At 40.2% G+C, this 20,316-nt stretch overlaps 1 protein-coding gene across 2 annotated transcripts in view; it reads right to left on the bottom strand.

The window, feature by feature from the left end:
• Positions 1 to 20,316, bottom strand: part of SCIN (scinderin) — a 48,415-nt gene that overhangs the window by 9,299 nt on the left and 18,800 nt on the right. For both annotated transcript variants that reach the window (XM_071735343.1, XM_071735344.1), the window contains 7 exons: positions 20,133 to 20,282; positions 6,091 to 6,183; positions 3,402 to 3,534; positions 1,547 to 1,635; positions 1,134 to 1,349; positions 494 to 615; positions 223 to 313 (listed from right to left, as the gene is read on the bottom strand). In XM_071735343.1, coding sequence (XP_071591444.1) covers positions 223 to 313; positions 494 to 615; positions 1,134 to 1,349; positions 1,547 to 1,635; positions 3,402 to 3,534; positions 6,091 to 6,183; positions 20,133 to 20,282 — 894 coding nt within the window. The remainder of the gene's footprint in view (positions 1 to 222; positions 314 to 493; positions 616 to 1,133; positions 1,350 to 1,546; positions 1,636 to 3,401; positions 3,535 to 6,090; positions 6,184 to 20,132; positions 20,283 to 20,316) is intronic.

Genomic DNA, 20,316 nt, shown 5'->3' with positions numbered 1-20,316 from the left:
CCCTTTGGTCTTCACTGCCCATGTGAAGTCTGTAAGGATAGGTAGGACTATAACTTTTAGCCAGCAAAAGTTGAAGGAAAGAAAAGGCAGTTTCAAGTTGTGTAGGCTTTAAAAGAAGCCCACGGTGCTTGGCTCAATGCAGACCAGAAGCAGCCTTCAAATATTACCTCCTCCTTTCAGAGGTATTACTGCTCTGGTGAATGCTGTCCCAAAGACACTCACCTGCACAGCCTGACCATTCAGTAACCGATCCAGCTGGACAGTCAGAAATGCAGATGCAGTCAGTTCATCTTTTGTAGTATGAGCTCCTTGCCTGAGGCAGACAAGAGAGAGGCAGTGCTTGTGTCAAGTTTCAAAATAATCCAGAGCTTACACTGCATAACACACAGGAAAACAACTTTACACTTACATGTGGTTCTACTCAATAGGACATAAAGTCAGCATAAAACACTATCCACATGTTGGAAACCTGTGCAAAGGAGACCAAACATACCATGTGTAAATGATCTGCCCTTTAGGGTAGGTGTAGAGGATAATGTAGCAGTCACCACCATAGAACTGTCCATAGGTCTCAGGTCCCACAGGAACTCTGCCACTGCTTTCCACACGCCAGATCTGGGAAAACATAAGACTGAACTTCATGCTGAACTTCATTGTGAAAATCTCCACGATTCAATTGCAGATCCCTGGAGTGACCTTTGGTACTGTTCTCAAATGTTGCAGAACAATACCAGGAAGGATTTCTCATGAAGTAGATGGATACACCCTGTACCCACTGAATGAATGAATAATGACCACCAATTGCAGTGTGCTTTTCTTTGGCTCAATGCTTTAATGCCACATGATCACCTCAAAATGTATGTTGAACTTACTGTCTTAACACCATGAGGTGATAATATGACATGAATAGCACCACATTATGATTCATCATAGAATTATCATATCACCCCTGACAAAGAGATTCACTTTCCACTTCAAAGTACCTTTTTGGCTGTCAAAAGTAACTGTCACTAATGTAGTGTGACTCTACACAACAAGGTAAATGGCAAAACATAGAGTAGCAGCTTATCCCGTTACAAGTAATGGACTAAATTAGACAGGTGGGATATAATTTAATAAAACACAAAAATTACCTCTACTTTTCCAGAACCATCATCTACCATGTTATGCTGGGCAGCCATTTGTGGGGACTCGTGTAACTTGGTAGCATCAAATTCAATCTGCTCAATTTTAGCCACTCTCTCTGTGACATATACTTTGCCAAAGCCATCACTTTGATCTTTCTCCTTCCAGTCTTTGAAAAATTGTTTGAAAATTGGCGTTTCACCTCCTTCAGGAAGGACTTGAATCTGAAATGAAGCAAGACACATGACATAGTAGGAAAAAGAACCTGACAACCTGACACAGTTACTTGAACAGAATTATCTGTTAGTGAAACATTGCCCTTATGTCTTATAAGGTCTTAAAACATTTTTTTGCTGATTTGAAAACAAAATCTTTAACAGAGCTCACACTCTCCTGGTCTCATCTCATAAACAGATCACACCTGTGTATTGGCAGGATAATTCATCTGCTGTATGAATTGTTCAGCATTCTTCATGGCAGCTTTTCTCTCTTGTGGGTTAGCATCCTTGCCTGGTTAAAATAGAAAGGTAACAATACAGGAGAAAGAGCAATGAGCTCACAGATTCTGCAAAAACAAAATCTCCTTGAGCCAGATTCTCTTTGACATTCCTTTTGCCTCAGTATTGAACACAAACACTGGACATGAGTAATAGTATTCACACCAAGCTGAATGGACAAAACAGTATAACTCAGTGACTTTGAAAACAGTTAATTTTTATTTTTTTTTAAGAGGGGGGGAAAGGGCATTGTTTTCTGTCTAGCTTGTATGTTTCTGTCGAAAAACTATGTTCATAATATCTGTTTGGTTGCATGTACAAGAACATCCTAGATTTTTCCTCTCAATCTTCCCTGGCTGGGCTGCAATATGGTAAATAAAATTGTTGACCAGAAGTGCCTTCACTTCTTCAGGCAGTGCCACAGTCTGAGTAAAAGAAATTCCCACTTTCATCTGGCTTTGCAATTTACCACCACCCTTCCCAATCCACTGCAATTTGTTCAGCTTTGCTCTGTCTTAAACATCTCTGACAATCTCTGTGGGTTGATACTGTGTATCAGGTCTGTGTCTCAGCTGGCTGTCAATGACTATACTCTAAAGACCTCTTGGTTTAGTCAGAAGCTCTGATAAACTATTCATTGTATTCCATTTTGAATGAGGCTATTAGCAAAGTAATTCACACTTCCCAGCTTAGTGGCCTGAAGATTTCCAGCAGAGATGATAACTGCAGCTAGGGTGAGACTCACAGACTGATGGGTTTTCTTCACACATTATTGTTAACAACAGCAGCAAAGTGAGGATGCACAAAGGAGTGTGAAGGGCTTCATTCAAATGGCCTAAACTGCATTTCATTTATTTTATGCCTAATCCTATCAGGTTGAGTCTTCCAGGAGCTATCAAGTAGAGCATAAAAACCAGGAATCAGGAGGTCAGGTAGACCTTAGGACATTTGAGCAAAGTTCTCCCAAAATGTTCTCATTTAAAGGATATTTACCTGATTGCAAATGAAGTTTTCAAGCCAAATGCTTACAATGCTTCCTGGATTGACTTCAGCAGTTTGAAAATTGTATCAATGAATTATTTGCTATTCCACATTGTAAAAAAGAAATAAAAATACTACAGAATAATGAATACACTGCCTTAGACAAAAAAGGGGAGATGCTCAGCCCTGGATGCAATGTCAGGACCACAACAGTTCAGCTGCAAGATGGACAGACCTAATTCACCAGTAGCAGTATTCCCCACGGAAATGTTCAGTCAAAGCAATTCCAGACACTTCTTCAAGTATTGATAATACCACACAGAAATATTCCTAAGGAAAAAAAGGAGCATCGAAGCATTTGCAAGCTGATGCAAATCTGATTCCTGGGACCTTCAGCTTTCAATTTCACACCTCTGTGGAGTAATGTATGGAAATGTAGCACCTACCTATTACCAAACCTTCAATGCCCAGATTTTGTCCCAGAAATAGGGATCTGATGGCAATATACAGAATGTGTAGGATTTTTAATGTTTATTCTGTAACTGCAATTAGAAAAGCATTTAAGCACCTCAGGCTTACAGATGCCTGAAAAATTGACAGGATCCATAGGCAGGAATTGGTCTTGAGGTCCTTATTCACACGAGGAATTCTAGGGCCCTGACTTCACCAAGGAAGAACTATGTGCAGGGTACCCTGTCCATCCAGTATGAAATTCTTGCCAGGATCTCAAAGGTGTTGTGCTGGCTCTTTAGATATGTCCATGTTGCTTCAGCACTAGCAACAGAAGTGATCTCTTACCTTTCCACACAAAGATCTTCCTTGCAGCACCATTGTCCAAAATGAAGCACTCCTGAGACAAAAGCATATCCATGGAGAACGGGTTCTCCTCTGCTACCATGGACACTTTCATGGATCCACTTGCATCTGATACCTAAGCAAGAAATAATTTCAAATTTAGATCAACTCTGACTTTTATAAACAAATGCATTTATGCTCCCAAAGTTACTAGAAAAATCAGTTGCCTTTCCTATATAAATGTCTGTATGAAACTTGTGTGCTGCTGGAAGGTAAGGTAGGCTAATGACTTTTTTTTTTTTTTCCCTTCATTTCACTTTATATCCAATAGAGGGAGATGTAGTTTTAATTTTAGTGAGCTTGCTGGATCCCTGCCTCAAAACCTCTTAAAATAAATCCATTTATCTTCCACTTACAGTTTAAGTGCTTACTAGTGAACTCCCACAGTTTAAATTCTGTATTTTCTTCAGCCTCTGCTATATGCTCAGCTGAACTGGTGGAGTCCCTCTGTGTCATATTCTGCTGCCAAGGAACTTGCACTGAAGCCACAGGTACATGTACATGCTGAACAAAAGCATTTAAAATTATAATGAAATATATAATGAATTATATTATATGAATATAATTTCATCATAATAAAATAGTCCTACACCAATATGAAGAAGTGAAATACCCACATTTATAACCTACAGTTCTTTAACTGGAAACTGTAATATAAGATCTGTTGCAGAAGTTTCTTTGTAATCTCAATTATCACTGTACATAGACCTTTAAAACCTTTTAAAATTCACTCCTGCATGGCTGAAAAGACCAGCTATTACTACTGAAAATAAGTTACTACTATTGTAATACCTTTTGTATCAGCCTTTATTTCTTTTCATAATTAGATATTAATTTTAAACACACCATTATATCTTAAATCGCATATTATGGGAAAACATGATGAGAACTACCACTGTATACAATGAATAAAAATCAACTATTATACCTACTGTGAAGGCTCATTGTAGACCTGTCTCCTGACTCTGACACTCACATTTAGATTTAGCTAACAGAGCCCTGCTGGTAGGACCCATGTACTTAAAGGACTTTGTTAGCTACTCCCATCATTTTCTGAGAGTTCTTAGGGTTCCAAAATTCATTGCAAGCACTTTTCTAAAGTATTGTCTCACTACTATAATGCTGATCATACATGCAGGGCTTCTTTTTCTTCTAATTTATATTTATTTTATATATATATGGAGGGGGGGGGGCGGTTGTTTTGGTTTGGTTTTCCTAAAGCCGTGCTATAAAGATAAATAAGCACCAGAATTTTTGGCAAGAATGGAATGACTAATGGGAACTAAACACAGCACAGAGACAACAAGGTCTAAAAATGGCCTTGTGAGAATGATCACCTCATACAGGCTTCTTGTAAACCCCAGCCACGCATATGGGTAGGGTTTAAAAACACAAAACAGGGAGAGAGGTGGCTCCATCCTGCTTCAGTCTGTGGGATGCAAGGCCTGAGGAGGCAGTGACTCACCCTTCACCCATCACAGCAGCTTCACAGCTACAGTAAATGTCACACACTGAGGATCCAGGAGCACTCAGTGCTACCAGGGTGTTGCCACTTGCTGACCAAACCCTTCTTGTCAACTGACTAGGGGAAGGGAAGAAAATAAATCGTATGCCAGAGAAAGATCCTGTCATACAAGGCAACCTCACTGCATGAGCCAAAGCACAAAGTGCTTAAGAGAAAGGTCCAGATCTCAGTGTCAATGAGAGCTAGTAAAAAAAAAAAAAATCACTCTTCTTGCAGCCTTTGGGAGGAAATAATCATTTTTTTATTGGGAGGGGAAGGATAAGGTCTTTTGTGGATTTCATTAAAAACACCCCTGTTGTCTAAATACTCTCTCATGTCTTTTCTCAAGTGGGAGAATATGAAAAAAAAGGAGCTGTAAAAAAAAAAAAAAAAAAAGAGAGAGAAAATACAGGCCTGGAAATAGTTTTCAGAAAACAAAACAGCTGTTGGACATAGGTAAGATAGTATATTGTAGTATATAGTTATATTGTTATTTCAAAGAATAAATTTCATGCCTCTTCTAGAAAAGAACGTGAAATGAGGAAAAAATCATAACCTTACTGAATGTAGTCATGAAACATCTACTGATTTCAATGGAGTAAATATTTCATCTACTTTGTTTATAGGCAATTTTTCTGGCAGTGGCACTGTCCTAGTCAGTGCTAAGCTACTGCAGGTGAGAAAGGAGGAAAAGGGAATTGCAAAAGGTTCCTCATTCGAATTCCTTTGGATTTATATATAAAATATAACTGTCCATCTCTCAAACTTTGCTAAGAATAATTACATGTTATATGACTACTAAAACTCTCATTGTTAAAATCAAGAAGACAGGATACATGGTTTGATTTAAGAGCATGTAATTCTTTATCCTGCACTGAGTGGTTCACAGGCCATGCTTAACTTATTTCCCGAGTAAACAGAACTATAATCCATTTTTTCCCCTCAAATTATCTAATCTGTCTTGACTGGCATCCTGTGAGAAACTTGTCCATTAGGTGCAAATTAACTAACACAACTGCAGTTGTGTGTGAAGCCAGAACTCCATACATGAGGGGTGAATGAATGCACCAATGTTGTTGAGTGTACCTAAAATAACTAAGTAAGCAAGTAAAGAAATAAATAACTTACCATGTACAGTTTAGCACTTTTCCTGTTTGTAATGTCAGCCAGTTCATCATCGTCAGGATCACACTCGGGCAGCTCTGGCTTGCTCCCTAAAACCTGTACAACAGAGAATAACAAATTCATTGCAGAGAGTAGGTGCTGGAGTATAAATACCTGGATACAGTAACTATGAATTGGGATCTTCTTTTAATCAAATCTAAACCCAAACACATGGGTGACTTGTTCACAAACATATGGGTGATTTTAAGTAACTGTGTCAGATCTCCCAACAAATTTAAACCTGCATGCTGTCTTTCCTGCAGGCCAAAATGCTGGTCATCTTCAGACTAGGATAGAAAATAATTTATAGAGAAAAGCTTCTAAGGGTACATACACACACAAATATACAGAATAGGAAGGTTTATGTGATCCTGTTCTCTCTGTGTTTATATATCTATCTTCCCCTTTTCCTCTGAGTAACTTTAATTAAAACTTTTTGTAAGCCCATCTTACAATTTTTGGAATGACAGTACTCTTAAAATGCATAACAATACTAAAAGTAAAGCAAAGTATACCTGTATGTGTGCTGGTATCAAAACCAGATGATACAAGGTTAAAACCACCTTAAGCATGTGAAGACACCAATTGTGAAGAGATGCAGTATACAATATATATATTCAATACATGAAGTGATAGAGTATGAAATGCATATAGTCAGTGCAATGTGTATTGCTAGGAACAACTGACATCATTCCCAACATGCACTAATTTCAACAGTCTGTCTTTTAGTCTGGAGGATGAGACAGATCACAGAAGGAAAAAAAACTTCTGTGCTTAAACAGAAAGCAATTTATGCTGAAAAAGAAGTCTGTCTCAAAGAAGTGCCTTCCAGAGTTGTCCTTCCTCCTTCTAAAGCAAACTCTCATGCTACAGCTGAGGCTTCACACAGCCACACTTACACCTGCATGTTATGATAACTGATCATTTTATCAGTAAGATTATGAAGTTTGTACTGAACAGCAGCAAACTGCTATGCTGGGGTAGGGCTGTATCATTACTTAGCATATGACTGGCTGAGCTGTAGCTCTCCAGAGCACCTCACCTTTATACAGGGAATTCCCATATGATACATCAAAAATGGAAACACATCATCCAGCTGAGACTGCAGCCAAAAGCTACCAGAGCTTTTCAGCAAGGCTTCCCAATAAAAATATTTAAACCAACAGTTCAAAGAACACCGAGTCCTCCTATTTCCAGATACTCTTAGTTTCACACAAATCCTGTTGTAGCTATCGACAGGGTCTTGTTCAGGTAATTCTTGTTATAGACACAGTCAGGCTGCTCCACTGGGTCTTTACATCTTATGACCCAGTGTACTGACAGCCCTAGACTGGCTCTCCCAGGCTGCTCTGAGGTTTGGGACCCCAACTCACAAGCCTGCAAAGAATTCAGATTCACAGACCCACTATAGACTACAGAAAACAGCAATGCCTTTTTTTGAGACACACAGCCTAGCCACATTTTTTTGCTGGACATCCAACCATACTGGCAACTCCAAACGATACCTCTCACAGGTACACCTCCCACACAGGTGTACATATAGGTTTTGTAACCACTTTTAAAAACCATTATTGTTATTTACTGTGGTAGAAGTAATCTAAGTAATAATTAGAGGCCCTGAAACCATACCCATGTCACAGCTTCCTCATGCTTTGAGCTGCATCTTTCCTTGCAGCTCCTGATTTCCAAACAGGAAACTCTTCTTATCACTTCATCTGCCACTGACAGATGAAGGTGTTAAACCACCTTTCCTTTGCTCTCTGCTGCTCAGCCACAGACTGAGGTTTATCCTCTCCCCACCATTGCTTCCTGCATGCAGTTTTATCAGTCCTGGAGACAAACATGAGCAATTCTGCTCAGGGAAAGTGTACGCAGGTGTAGTGCTGCTATCCTACAGTGACCTACAGTGACATAGTGTGCACACTCTAACCTTGTGGTATACATGAGGTTGTTCAGCCACTGGAGCCTTTATCTCCTTTACAGCTATTTCAGAATAAGAAATGCCCACAGCTGGCTGTGGCAGAGCTTCCCTTGCTTTATATGGCTGTAGCCTAATGCCAGCTTATCTTTCAATGACAGCCGAGTTACCACTGATTTATCAAAATTATTCATTAATTCCATACCTTTAGATCTTGTCTATGGGGGGTATAGTAGGAAGTAAATATGCATTAATTTTAAAAGTTCTGGGGTTTTAAGTTCTGTTAAACCTTTCTGTTGACATGCTTAGGTTTCTGCAAGAATATTGTAGTAGAAACCAACAGAACACATCAGTTCCTCTACAACAACTGCCCACGTTCACCTTTATCTTGCAGTAAATGCAATGTAGCTTATTCTGTCTGCAAAACCATAATCCCTTTTCATTTGCCCAAGCTCTTCTCTATAATAAATACTGGCACCTCCTCAGAGAAGTGCAAAATACAGAGCCAAAGCCTTTACTGACAAGTGAAACTCCACTTCATTGTCCTTATAAAAAATAGAAGAAATGAGACAAATGATTTCTGATCTACAGAGATGTGACAAAGTAAATAATTTAAAATAAACTCATTGAAATAAGAAATTTAGTAATACTGTCTTCATAACTGAAGAAACCAGCACTGCATCCTAAAATAGTTGATACTCATCTAATGGGAGCAAGAAGTTTGAAGAGTTCAGTGAGGCAAAAAATTCAACTAGGAAAACAGGTCTCGAAGAACACATCAGGTGAAGGTTAATTAAGAGAAAAGGAGTTTTGTGCAGTTCAACTTGTGTACACTAGCACTGTGTTTGTGTTTCTTCTGATTGAGCACAGGTTAGGTTAGGTTTCTGGGTCTGAAATTGAGCTGTTTGTTGTGGCTGTGATCCCAAGTGTGAGATCTCAAAACCACCCAAAGTCCCCTCTTTATATGCTAAGCCCAAAGAAAAAAAAAAAAAGTGAGACATTTAGACAACTTAAAGCTGTCTTGTGAGCCTGACATTTTATTGCTTTGGAAAACAATCAGGATTAGTACCTCATCATTTATTTTCTTGCACATTCTGACATAAGCAAGTATATCCTGCTCCTGCAAACTCAAGGTACACATGTATGCTGTGACAAAGTATAAATCCTCTCTGCAACACCTCTGAACTACAGGCTTAGTGTAAACTCATTGGTAGATTTTTAACCTTCAAAGCAGAGAACAACATCACAGGACATGTCTCTGTGAAAGAAATGCTGCCTCAAATATTTAGAATATAACTACTTAAATATTTAGAATATATCTACTCCAGTAGCCAGTAAAAGAAAAAAATCCAGCCGAGAGAGGATGGGATGTGTATGATACAGGTCAGTAACCACCTGTCTTATTCTGGGTACCAGCACAGACGTGTGCCCAGAGGATCATCAGGTAAAGGTAGCTTTAGGGCTTTGCTACCAAAATAGCCAACCATAGCTTCATTTTTAATAACTTTGGCTTGCTTGTTATCCTGCCAGAGCACAACCACTGCAGAGGATATTCTGGTCGAGACAAAAACAGCTTTTGACATTATGAACAGCCGAATATGTTTATTTCACTGGTTAGTGTAGCCTGGAATTCTTTACATCAATCTCAGCAAAAATTCTTAGTCTTACAAAAAATTACACTCCCAACAGGAAAAAGAAAAATCCTTTCACTATATTTCTGCCTGAAATTGCCTCTCAATAGCAATTCCAGCAACAAAAGATGTCATCACATGCTCACCTTGAGCAGGAGTGCTCCCACCTCTGTGAATAGAGACTGAAAATGGAAACAGCCATAATGTACTGAGAAGTGGACACAAGGATGTTTTATGCTAACAAACAGTTCCAGCACATTAACTTTTTTTTGTTTGCTTTGTTTTACCATGTAATTTATCAAAATTGCTTTCAAGTACTAAGGTCCAAGACTGATCAGCTTGCTATAAAATAGCAAAACCCATCAGTTGCTCCTGGCACTTTTTGATGTATAAATTATGGCCTACATTTTTAGCCAGTTTCTGCTGTCTCAGGAATTTCAAATGCAAATCCTAATTTTATTCACAGCTCTACGTTTAACTTCCTAAAAAATAGGGCTTTAGGCTTTGTCAGCTTTTTAGACAATATTTGCAACTTCGCATATCTGTCTGGGTTAATTCAAATATAAAACCTTTAGTGGCATAACAATATTCTAACATTAAACAGGTGATGTGAAACAGGTGACGTGTAACATGTTCACAAAAAAAAGTACATAGATCTCATCCTGAGGCTATAAATTCAATATTTTTCAATAGTGTGCCTCTGAGGTAAAACAAGTTACCTTCTGTCCTGCTGGGACTGCACAACTGGCAGTATCTAAGGTAGCTATTTACACTGAGATCAGGTATGCATGAAGTGAACTGAGGAAACTGCCAGCCTGTGTTTTCTTCAAATGTCTGGGTTTTAGGGTGCCCCCAGGATGAACTGTGAACACACACACTACAGAAACCAGGAGAGTGAATGGCAGTAACTGCAAATGCAGCAGATTTTTTGTAACCCTTACTGCTGCTGAACGTTGAGAATTGAGCTGTGCAGTGATCTGCAGCTTGATTAAAAATACATGAAGTAGCCACCTCTACATCTTTTTTTGTTTGTTTGCTTAATTTACACTAATCCTTTCTACCTCATTTTTTTGTATCTTACTCCTTTGTTTAATCTTCATTTGATACCAAATCCTGCAGGGACCAACACGTGCTAGAGATGCCTGGTTTTCTGCCTTATTGGGACATGTAGGTTGGCACACACTGAAGCCTTTGTAGATTTGCAGATCATGACTTGAAAGCCTTGTGGATTAAAAAACTTAATTACTGGATGACAGTGCATGGTTATGTCTTGGAAAATAATGGAAATAAATCAGTAATTACTTCCAGCAAAGAGCCTCAGACACAAAAATTATTTATCTGCTAAAATCCACAAAACTTCCAAATTTTTTGCTCCTTAAAGTGCCTTCACTTTTGTAGCAGGGTATCTGCAGTACCACGCAGGCTGGTCCTGAGGCTGTGGTAGGATGGACCACATCAATACTGGGTAAAAAAAAAAAAAGGAGTATGGCAAAGCTTGAAGCAGCAGGGAATGAGCTGGAGGAAGCAGCAGGTGATGGGCAGCCAGAGCCTCTGCTATAAAACCAGTGATCTCAGAGGATCTACAGTGTCTGGAGGGAGAGACAGACAGCACTGGTACACAGCAGCATCAGGGTGAGCAGAGGAAGATGTTTTCTGCAAGGTGTTTTCAGCATGCAGTCCATGAGATGTGAAGATGGGAAAAGCTACTTAGGGCACTGAAATATTTTCCCAGTGGCACCAATGGCTGTATTCACAAGCTCAGAATTTCCAGTCTTACACAGCCCAACAGAGCAGGTATGTCAGAGAATCACCTCTCTGCTATGACACCCAAGCTCTAATACCCAAGGCAGGGCAAAGACAGGGATTCTAACGTTAAAAAAAGCAGATTAGATGTTATTTTTTATAGGTTTTCCTTAAAGGCTCTGGCTAAATCTTTACATATATTAAATATTTATTAAGTCAGAAAAAGAGAGAGCAAGAATGTGTCTTTCAGCTGGTTGTACAGGAGAAAACATCCTGCTTAACCCTTTGAAAGTAACTTCCTCCTGACGGTTTAGGTGCCCTCTACTAACTGATTCCTGGTTTTAAGTTCCTACATCTCAAATTTTGTGTAAAAGAGCCAGAACGTTCAAAAAAGGGGCTATGATTTACAGCTCTTGAAAATTAAAAGTTGCAGCACTGATTACTACAATATTTAAATCCATCTTACATAATTTTATCTACCTCTTGTTTTTTACAGGCAAAGCCAGATAGTATCGAAGTCATAGGCAGTTATGTAAGCAAAAGGCCTCGCCTTAATAACATGTTTTGCAGTAAACACAGTAACTATATTTACATATTTTTTCAGCATTACATACTCAGTGGTGGAAATACGGAACAGATCCCACAGCATGTGGAACAGTTTCTCCTACACAGCTGCTCACCCTTCCCCAGATGTGAGAGGACTTTTTCTATGGCTTTTTTCATTACATCACCCGTTTTGGGAACACCAATATGTGCATACGCAGACTCCTCTGTAAAGTACAAAATTTTGCTCCCTGAGCCCTTCCTGTGCAGAATTTTCACTGAAGTAAATTCAAATGTAACATTGAGCATAGATCCCTCAACAATTGCCCTGTGCAGGGGTTGGGGATAAGGCAGACCTGGTGGGAAGAAAAACAAAAAAATTCCTTTCAAGGTATTTTGTTTTAGGGAGATGCAGGATTCCAGGAACAGCATATCTCTGAGTTTTTTATACAGCAAGGAAACTGTCATTTAAGTTCTTCTCCACAAAATCCTCCTGTTGCTGGAAAGTACATGGCAATAACTGCAAACAACTCCATGTAGAGATAACTGCTAACAACTCTTTTCTTTGGCCTTGTCTTCTTAATTAGCTCATTTAATAACTGAAAATTATAGGGTTTTTTTTCATCAATAGATTTCTTGATAGTCTAGCACAGAAAGGAAAAAAGCCATTGCAAAACCATTAATAGTCTATTATGTAATTACAGGATTATAACTGAGTAATGTGGTAACCCTGCGAGCTCTACAGCTGCTGAAGAAGGGAACTTAACAAAGATGAGTGCTTTTCTCACTCACAAGCATGCAAATGAGACATGTTATAATTTAATTACAAGCACACAAAAAAATTCATTATGACTTTAGAAATCCACTAAAATACCTAGCATAGAAGCATCTCTTGTAGCATAAGAAATCAGGTTTTCAGCTACCTGCTATTTGGGCTGTTCAAGCCATGCCATACAATATGCCTGAACATTTTCCAAAGTAAATTTCTAATGCATGCCCTGAAATTCATATTTAGACTTAATTAAAAGCCTGACTTTCCAAGGAACTTATCACCTGCAGCTCTTACTCAGTTCATTGTCATTTAAATACCTGGCTTCGGGCAGCCAAGAGTGAAAACTGCAGCTTGGAAGAACATTATGGGTAACTCATGATGCTGCTGAAGAGTCTTCCTACTACCCTCTGCCATTCTCAGTCAAAACCCTTGATAATTTTCTACTTGGGCCTGGGGAAATCACTGGGCCAAATGATCATCTGGTGAAAAGCAGCTATGCTATACAGAAATCCAAGCCACAGGGGTTTTGCCTGAGTTCAGGTTGCATAATTAAGTCCCTTAAATGGAAATTTGCATCAAGAAAAAGGACTGTCCTTAATGAAGTAGAAACACTCAGTAATTAGAAAGAAAACAGGACGCCTGGTTTTGACAGCTTGAAACTGGCTCCCTGCAGAGCAAGGGGTTTGTGTCCACATTCACACCCCATCAAAATTTTAATTAAGCAGTGTAATGATTCATAAACTTCCACTCCTCAGACTGGACAGATGTTGCTGTGAAACGCACATGAGCACATGTAGTATTTTTCCCCCTGGACAATTATGAACTCTAACTGCTCAAAATCTGAAGACCCAAATGTTGTTTTTGCTGACACCTGCATATATCCAAAACCATTCCACTGAAGAAGTCTGTTTGTTTTCCTGAGGCATAAATTTGACCCATCATTTCCAAGCAGCCTGAGAACTGTCTGTCCATCTGAATAGATTATGCAACTACAGCTAGTAACTACAGCTATCAGTCAGCTATTTTTTGCCCATTAGTTTTCTAAAGTCTTTGCACTCTCATAAAACTGTAGTTAACTTCTGTGCATGTGTTTGCATCACTGACTCTGCACTGGGAACTGGTACAATTTCCAGTGTCCTCACCCCTCTTCTCAAGGCATTTATTCTTCTTTCTACGCGTATGTTCAATACTGCCTCTGCCCTGGGACTGAAATTAATTTGCAGTATTTCTTTCACAAAACTCCCTGGACACTTGTCCATTTTTTCCAACTGCCTCATTTTAGATAATAAGAGATACTACTTTGGCTTACATATTCCCAAAGCCACGGACATTTTGGCCTAACATGACTTCGTTAGTATATTTTCATATTGGGCATTTTCTTGCTAGTGAACAGGTCAGGCTGGACCATAAGTTATATGCAATTTACAGCCTCCAAATTCATAGGATTTGAGTAAAACTGCTTACAAGTTACATGATTAAACAATTGTTTAATCTCTAACAAATGCCTTTTGATTACTCCTCCCTCCTGAGTCACGCTAACCCCCCTGTTCCTGCATTCTTCTGTATACAAAACAAATAAACTTCTCCTCAGCATGACTTGACCTTGTAACACAACCAAAAGCAAGGGGAAAACAACAAGAAATGCAAATGTTATGAGAGCAGCAATAGCAATTTTTGCTTTTACAGAGCTGTGATGGCAGATCCCAGTCTTGCTGGCTCTGGGAAAAGAGCAGGTACCAATCTGGTGGGTCACACGCTCCTCTTGGAACCTTATGCAATGACCCATGTGACAGAACCAAAGACTGCAGGAACCTGCCTAGCTCCTTCAGAGAAGCAAGCCCTTGCACTGTTCAACCCATTTATACTACTCACAAGCCACAGGAAGCCTTAGTTTTTTTCCAGCTACTTCACTGTGCTCTGTGCTGTCCTTGGAAATCATCTTTGTTGTGTAGCAATACATAGGGCCCTGAACTTAACAAGAAAGGATGGGGAGGTCCTGGTCTTGCATTCCTATGCCCAGACACCTACCCAGCTAGTTTAAGGTTTACAGAAGCTCAGTGTTTTAGTGGTGTTTGCATTATTTGGGTGTGAAGAAAAGCTCTGTCACTTGCATTTGTGATGGGTGATTCTTAGTTCTATGCTCTTGAGATTTTAGCATTGTTAGCATTCTGTAGTCCCACCAGTCCCTTTCCACTTATACAGGTGGAAAGGTATGAGTGGCTGCAACATAAGCAAGCCCTTCCCATAACTCCATGTGTAGCATTTATTCACACCACACACAAAACTAACCATCACTGAACACAATGGCATTCAGGAATTCGCAGGATTAAGCATGTCTTAGGAGCCTGAAAGAAAAAGAAGAGAAAGGCTGAGTTATCAGAAAGGAGGAAGAGGTTCCTTCTGTTGCTCAGTAAGTAAACAGATATAAACTAGGTCAATATTTACATATAAGAAGTGAGTTTGCACTCATCAGTTTCAAGCCACTAGAACTCTGACAAAACCAGGCACACGACAACTGCAAATGCTGAGTAAACAAAAGCCATTGGTTTTTTTGTTGTTTTTTTTTTTTTTAAGGCAGAAGAGTGCTTTCAAAGATGTGTACTAGCATGCATGAACCTTCATTTTATTGTGGTTTTGGACCTCAGCAGTACATTTCTCAGGTTTTATTGTTTCAGCCATGACATCAAAAACCTTTACAAAAATGATACAAAAGCCTCGGCAGAAAAAACTGCAGCAAGAACAGGCTACCAAGAGCTGCAGTTTTAAAGAAGCCATTTGTGGTGAAATGATCCAATAGTCCCAAGAATCTGGACTGCATAGAAAACAAGAACCATCCTGATGTTAGTTGAACACTTCTTGACTAAATGCAGATGCAGACTCAGTACTTAGTTTAGCTAAAATTCAGATTCTTTTACTTTGTCATAGGGTCATATACCCTGCATACAGAGGGTTGCAGCAATCCCAGATACTTAAAATCTGTCATGGGGGAGGTAAATCTACTTCAGTCAGAACAGTAGTGCCAAGCTGAAAAATATTTTAGGGCATGTAGTATTTCAAATTACACAAATGTACTAAACCAACTATACTAAGATTTTCTCCTCCTCTATCATGTCTAGAGCTATGATGCCAGATCAAGGTGTTATGTGTGGAGTACTGGAGGCTTTGCACCTTTTCCTTGGGTGACTCAGAACTGATTTTCTGTGTTTCCTGAATTACTGCAGGCAACTTCCCTGTTTGTCTAATTTGCCATTACTCTGAAAGCAGAGGCACAGCTTACACATTGGCTACCCAAGCAGTAGACAACTTCACCAGAGAAAGGAAAGTGGGTGTCTCAGTCATTCATTCATCCCACTCCCCATTCCCCATAATAATAAATAATGAGATCATGGGAAACTATTTTGAAAATTCAACTTTTCCACTTTTGTCCCCAATGCAGAATTAAAGATAGCCAAATCACATCATAAATGTAATGCTGTGAGATCTCAGCTTGCAACCTCAAGCCATCAGGACAAGAATCAGTGTCAGTGCAGTTGCCCCAAAGGGATTTCTGACAGGGCTAGCAACTGGCCCTAGATGATTTTGGTTTTAGGGAGCTTTGAAACTACATATTCAGTGTTCTCATTGGTTAAAGAAAAGAAAAAACAAAAAAGAAAGGGAAAAAAAAAAGAAGCGTAATTTGCTTTAACCCTAATGTGGTCACTTTAAAGCAACCAAACTGAATCAAACATTACCAAGACCAATTTTTTTTGAGTGGTTCCATGCAGATGAAAAATTGCCTGTAACACAATTTGAACATTCAGACCTAAGACTCAGCAGAATGAGTAACTTTATTCAGCTGTTTATGTAAGAAAATCAGAGCAGAGCTGGCAACTGGTGAATTTTACTATGTGCAGCTGCAACTGTGGAGACTTGTCACAGCTACTGAGCAAGAAACAGCAGCAATTGTCCAAGGTGGTCAGTTTATTTTTTAAATTTCCAAGGCAGCAACTCTATCCAGCACTGCTTATTTAAACCTGCCAGTCAGTACCTCACCTGAAGTGCAAACACAGAAGTGAAACTGGGTAGGTTAAATGCCTTTGAGGTACTTGCACAGAAAGTTTCTGCCTCGTCTTCACAAGGGTAACGACTGATTCCTGCAGCACCTTTTGGGACCTCTGTGCACTCACTGCAGGTCTGTACTTTCCAGATGTGCTGCATTTCCCAAGTGTGAGTGCAGGATGGTCACAATGTTCCCAAGTAGCCCCTGGTCACTACAGCAGATGAAAAAAAGGGTTTGCTGCTCTTGAAACTACTCAAGTACCCAGACTCTAGCCACCTTCCTCTCCCTAGGGCAAGCAAACTGCACCATGCTGCCCTGCCACAGTGGTTCATCCAGCTCTACAGCATGCTCCAGACAGCTCTCTCCCATGGGCAAACTGTTCAAGTGCCAGCCTGTTCCCAAGTCCTTGCTAAAAATGGTAGTCGGGAGCAGGCAACTGCCCTTGTCAGCATAGTTCACCTCACCCACAGCTACCAGCCAGCTCCCATGGGGAAAGTGGGCCGGCAGGCTGAGAAATACCAGCCAGGCCAGGCATGGTCACAGCTGCCTCTCCTAATCCCATGGAAGGAGAGAGGTCTGACAGAGTTTGCTGAATCAGCCCATGTTAAGGACATGTAGTGATAGGACAAGGGGCAATGGCTTTAAACTGGAAGAGGGGAGATTCAGGTTAGATATTAGGAAGAAATTCTTTACTGTGAGTGAGGGTGGTGAGACACTGGCACATGTTGCTCAGGGAGGCTGTGGATGTCCCCTCCCTGGAAGTGTTCAAGGCCAGGTTGGATGGGGCTTAGAGCAACTTGGTCTAGTGGGAGGTGTCCCTGACCATGCAGGGGGGTTGGAACTGGATCATCTTTAAGGTCCCTTCCAACCTAAACTATTCAATGATCCTATGATTCCTGCCTCCACGGTGGGGCAGATGTACAACAGTCTTGCTTTACTCATTAGGACTAGAGATACAACTCTGTGCTTGAGAAGGAATAAAATCACTATCAGCTCTTTACATTGGTCCTTGTGGTGGGTATGTCAGCCCCTGCCTGGTGAACACTGTTGTAGTAGTGCTCCACAAGCACATTAAGCTTCTGATGCTGAAGCAGATTTCGAACTCGCAGGAGGGGGAATCATTCCTGACATTTATCAGAGGAGACAATTTTAGGAAACACCATTCTGACTTCAGTGCCATGCTGGATGACAAAACGAGTCTTTAAAGAACAAAATTCTTTTCCCTAGAAGAATCAAGATTTTTCTAAGCAAGCTGGACATTGCAAAAATTCATCCTTCCTGATGCAGAGAGAAGCAAGCATAATGCTAGTAGTTTCAGAGCAGTCTGCCTCAGCAAGTCCTACAGCAAGTTAGAGACAATTTTGTGGGAGCAAGGAGAAACCAAAATGAACATCACTGGGACAGGATACAATTTAGGCAGGAATAAGGATTAGAAGCTTTATACGTTTGTGAGGTTAACTTTCCTGGGTTATTAGCAGAACATTCTTGGGGTGGGATGGCCACAGCCAAGCTGCAAATACCCTTATGTGAGCAGCACTTCCAAAAGCAAGGCTACCCAGCAGATGGTAAAGCCCTGGCTGCTGACAAACTCACATGAATCAGGCTCATCATCTTGGTTATGGCAAAAACCATGAAACTACTTACACTGAAGTAACTATTTTAATTCCCTCTATACTCACAATCCAAAAGGAAAAGCAGAAGCTTCATATATTGCTAAGCAAGTGAAGAATAGATTTATTCCCTGACAAAATAGCAATGTACTACAGGATCAAAATGCAACCTTGGCCTTTTTCCTGCTCTTAATCACCTGTTATGGTTGCTTCAAAAACAACTGATGCACACAGATGAAAAAGTCTGACAAGCAGATGCAAGAGTGAGGCCAGCATATCCCTGCCATTCACAGCCTGTCATGGGAGGGGACAGCCAGCTCCTGGCCTTACTCCAGCCCCACAGGAGTCTGGCTTTGCATCTGTACCTCAGTCAGATAAGAGGTGCAAAGCACAGCTGACCTGATAAATGCTCCCAAAGTGCAAGACCTTCCAGCAGGGATGGGCTTGGCAGTAGGAAGATGCTGCCAGGGGACTGTGCCAGCAGGTTCCCACGGGTCCACCCAGCTACAGCCCCCAGCAGGCTGCAACCACACACCATGATTTGGGGTAAGGAGTAAGATTTGGGGCTCTGATGGTCAACCTGTGTTCTTTTCTTAAAAGCTGTAGGTGTAAAATATGAGCTACAGTGTGAGAAGTCTGTACATAAGTAAAAATCCAAATGGAAGACTGTGTTTAAAATTTTATTTCCTTGAAAAAAATCTCTACTGCAGGCAGGAACACCTCCCCTACCTCTGTGCACAGCCACATTTGTAATCATATCCACAGGTAAAAAGTCTCCACAGACAGATGGACAGATCATCCAAAAAGGTCACATGAGCCAGAATGACCAAGGGCTGGCAGCTAAGCAGCTGGCATGTTTTGCTGCTTTAGCTTGTTACAGCCCATGTGACAAAACCAAACGTAAGCACCATCAAAAATAATGGTATACCTGCATGCACCAGTAATGCTACTTCCCAAAGTTAATCTGAAGTACAAGATAATATTCTAACTGTATGTTTTCCTTTCTTTTTGAAGGACTGCTTTATGACCCTGCCTCCCTCTTCCTTATTATTAGAGAAGGAATGGAAAAAGCTTAGTCCAGAACACAGATGCCAAATGACAATGCCTTTCTTAGTATGTGGCCTGCAACACGAGTGCTCATTAATTTTTTCAAGATCTAAAAACTCCATCTTTTTTCAATCAATTTTAATCAAGTCAGTTAAAAAAAAATATATTTTTTTCTTTCAGTAAACAGTTAAACTTTCTAAACATAAAAGGAAGGGGCTCAGCAGAGCTACAAGAGGCTAGGTGTGTAAGAGTTGGTTACAGAAGTGGTTTTGCAATGCAGTGTGCTTGCCCCCATGCAATTTGCTACATTTCTGACATCCTAGACAGATGAATTCCATGTCTTTCCTCCTGTTTGATCCTGTTTCACCTTGATGCTGGTCTTTACTCACAGGGAGCTGACAGTGCGATTCAGGTATCAGCTATACTGTTGATTCAGTCACCCTACTGCTAATTCAAAAAAGCACATGTTTAGAGCTTGAAAAAGTATCCTCAGATTATTAATTATCTCACTCTGTCTCTCAATAAGCTTAACACTGCTCTGATAGGGAGTGAAAAGAAGTATAAGCTGGCATATCACAACCTAAATCTGACTGCCTGGAGTCCCTGAAAAACATACAGTTTCAACCAAATTCTGTTTAGTTCCTGAGGTGTAAAAACAGTTTATTTACAGCTATTTCAGTAGCTGGTACACATACTACAATACCTCTATGAGCTGGTCTGGTTCACTCCCTTCTTCCACAGTAATTAATTTCGACCTTCCATTTCGTTCGTTGTCCCGAATGCCAACAGCAACCTGAGTAGCCTTCAGCCGCTCGTATTTATTGCACGAGGAGCCACACCACTGGTAGATTTCCTAAAATAATTAAAGCACACACATATTAGTAATG

This window comes from Heliangelus exortis, chromosome 2, assembly GCF_036169615.1.
Source record: "Heliangelus exortis chromosome 2, bHelExo1.hap1, whole genome shotgun sequence".
In the NCBI taxonomy this organism is placed as follows: domain Eukaryota; kingdom Metazoa; phylum Chordata; class Aves; order Apodiformes; family Trochilidae; genus Heliangelus; species Heliangelus exortis.
Note: the sequence above shows the minus strand (reverse complement) of the source record. Positions and strands in the feature narration are given on the sequence as shown.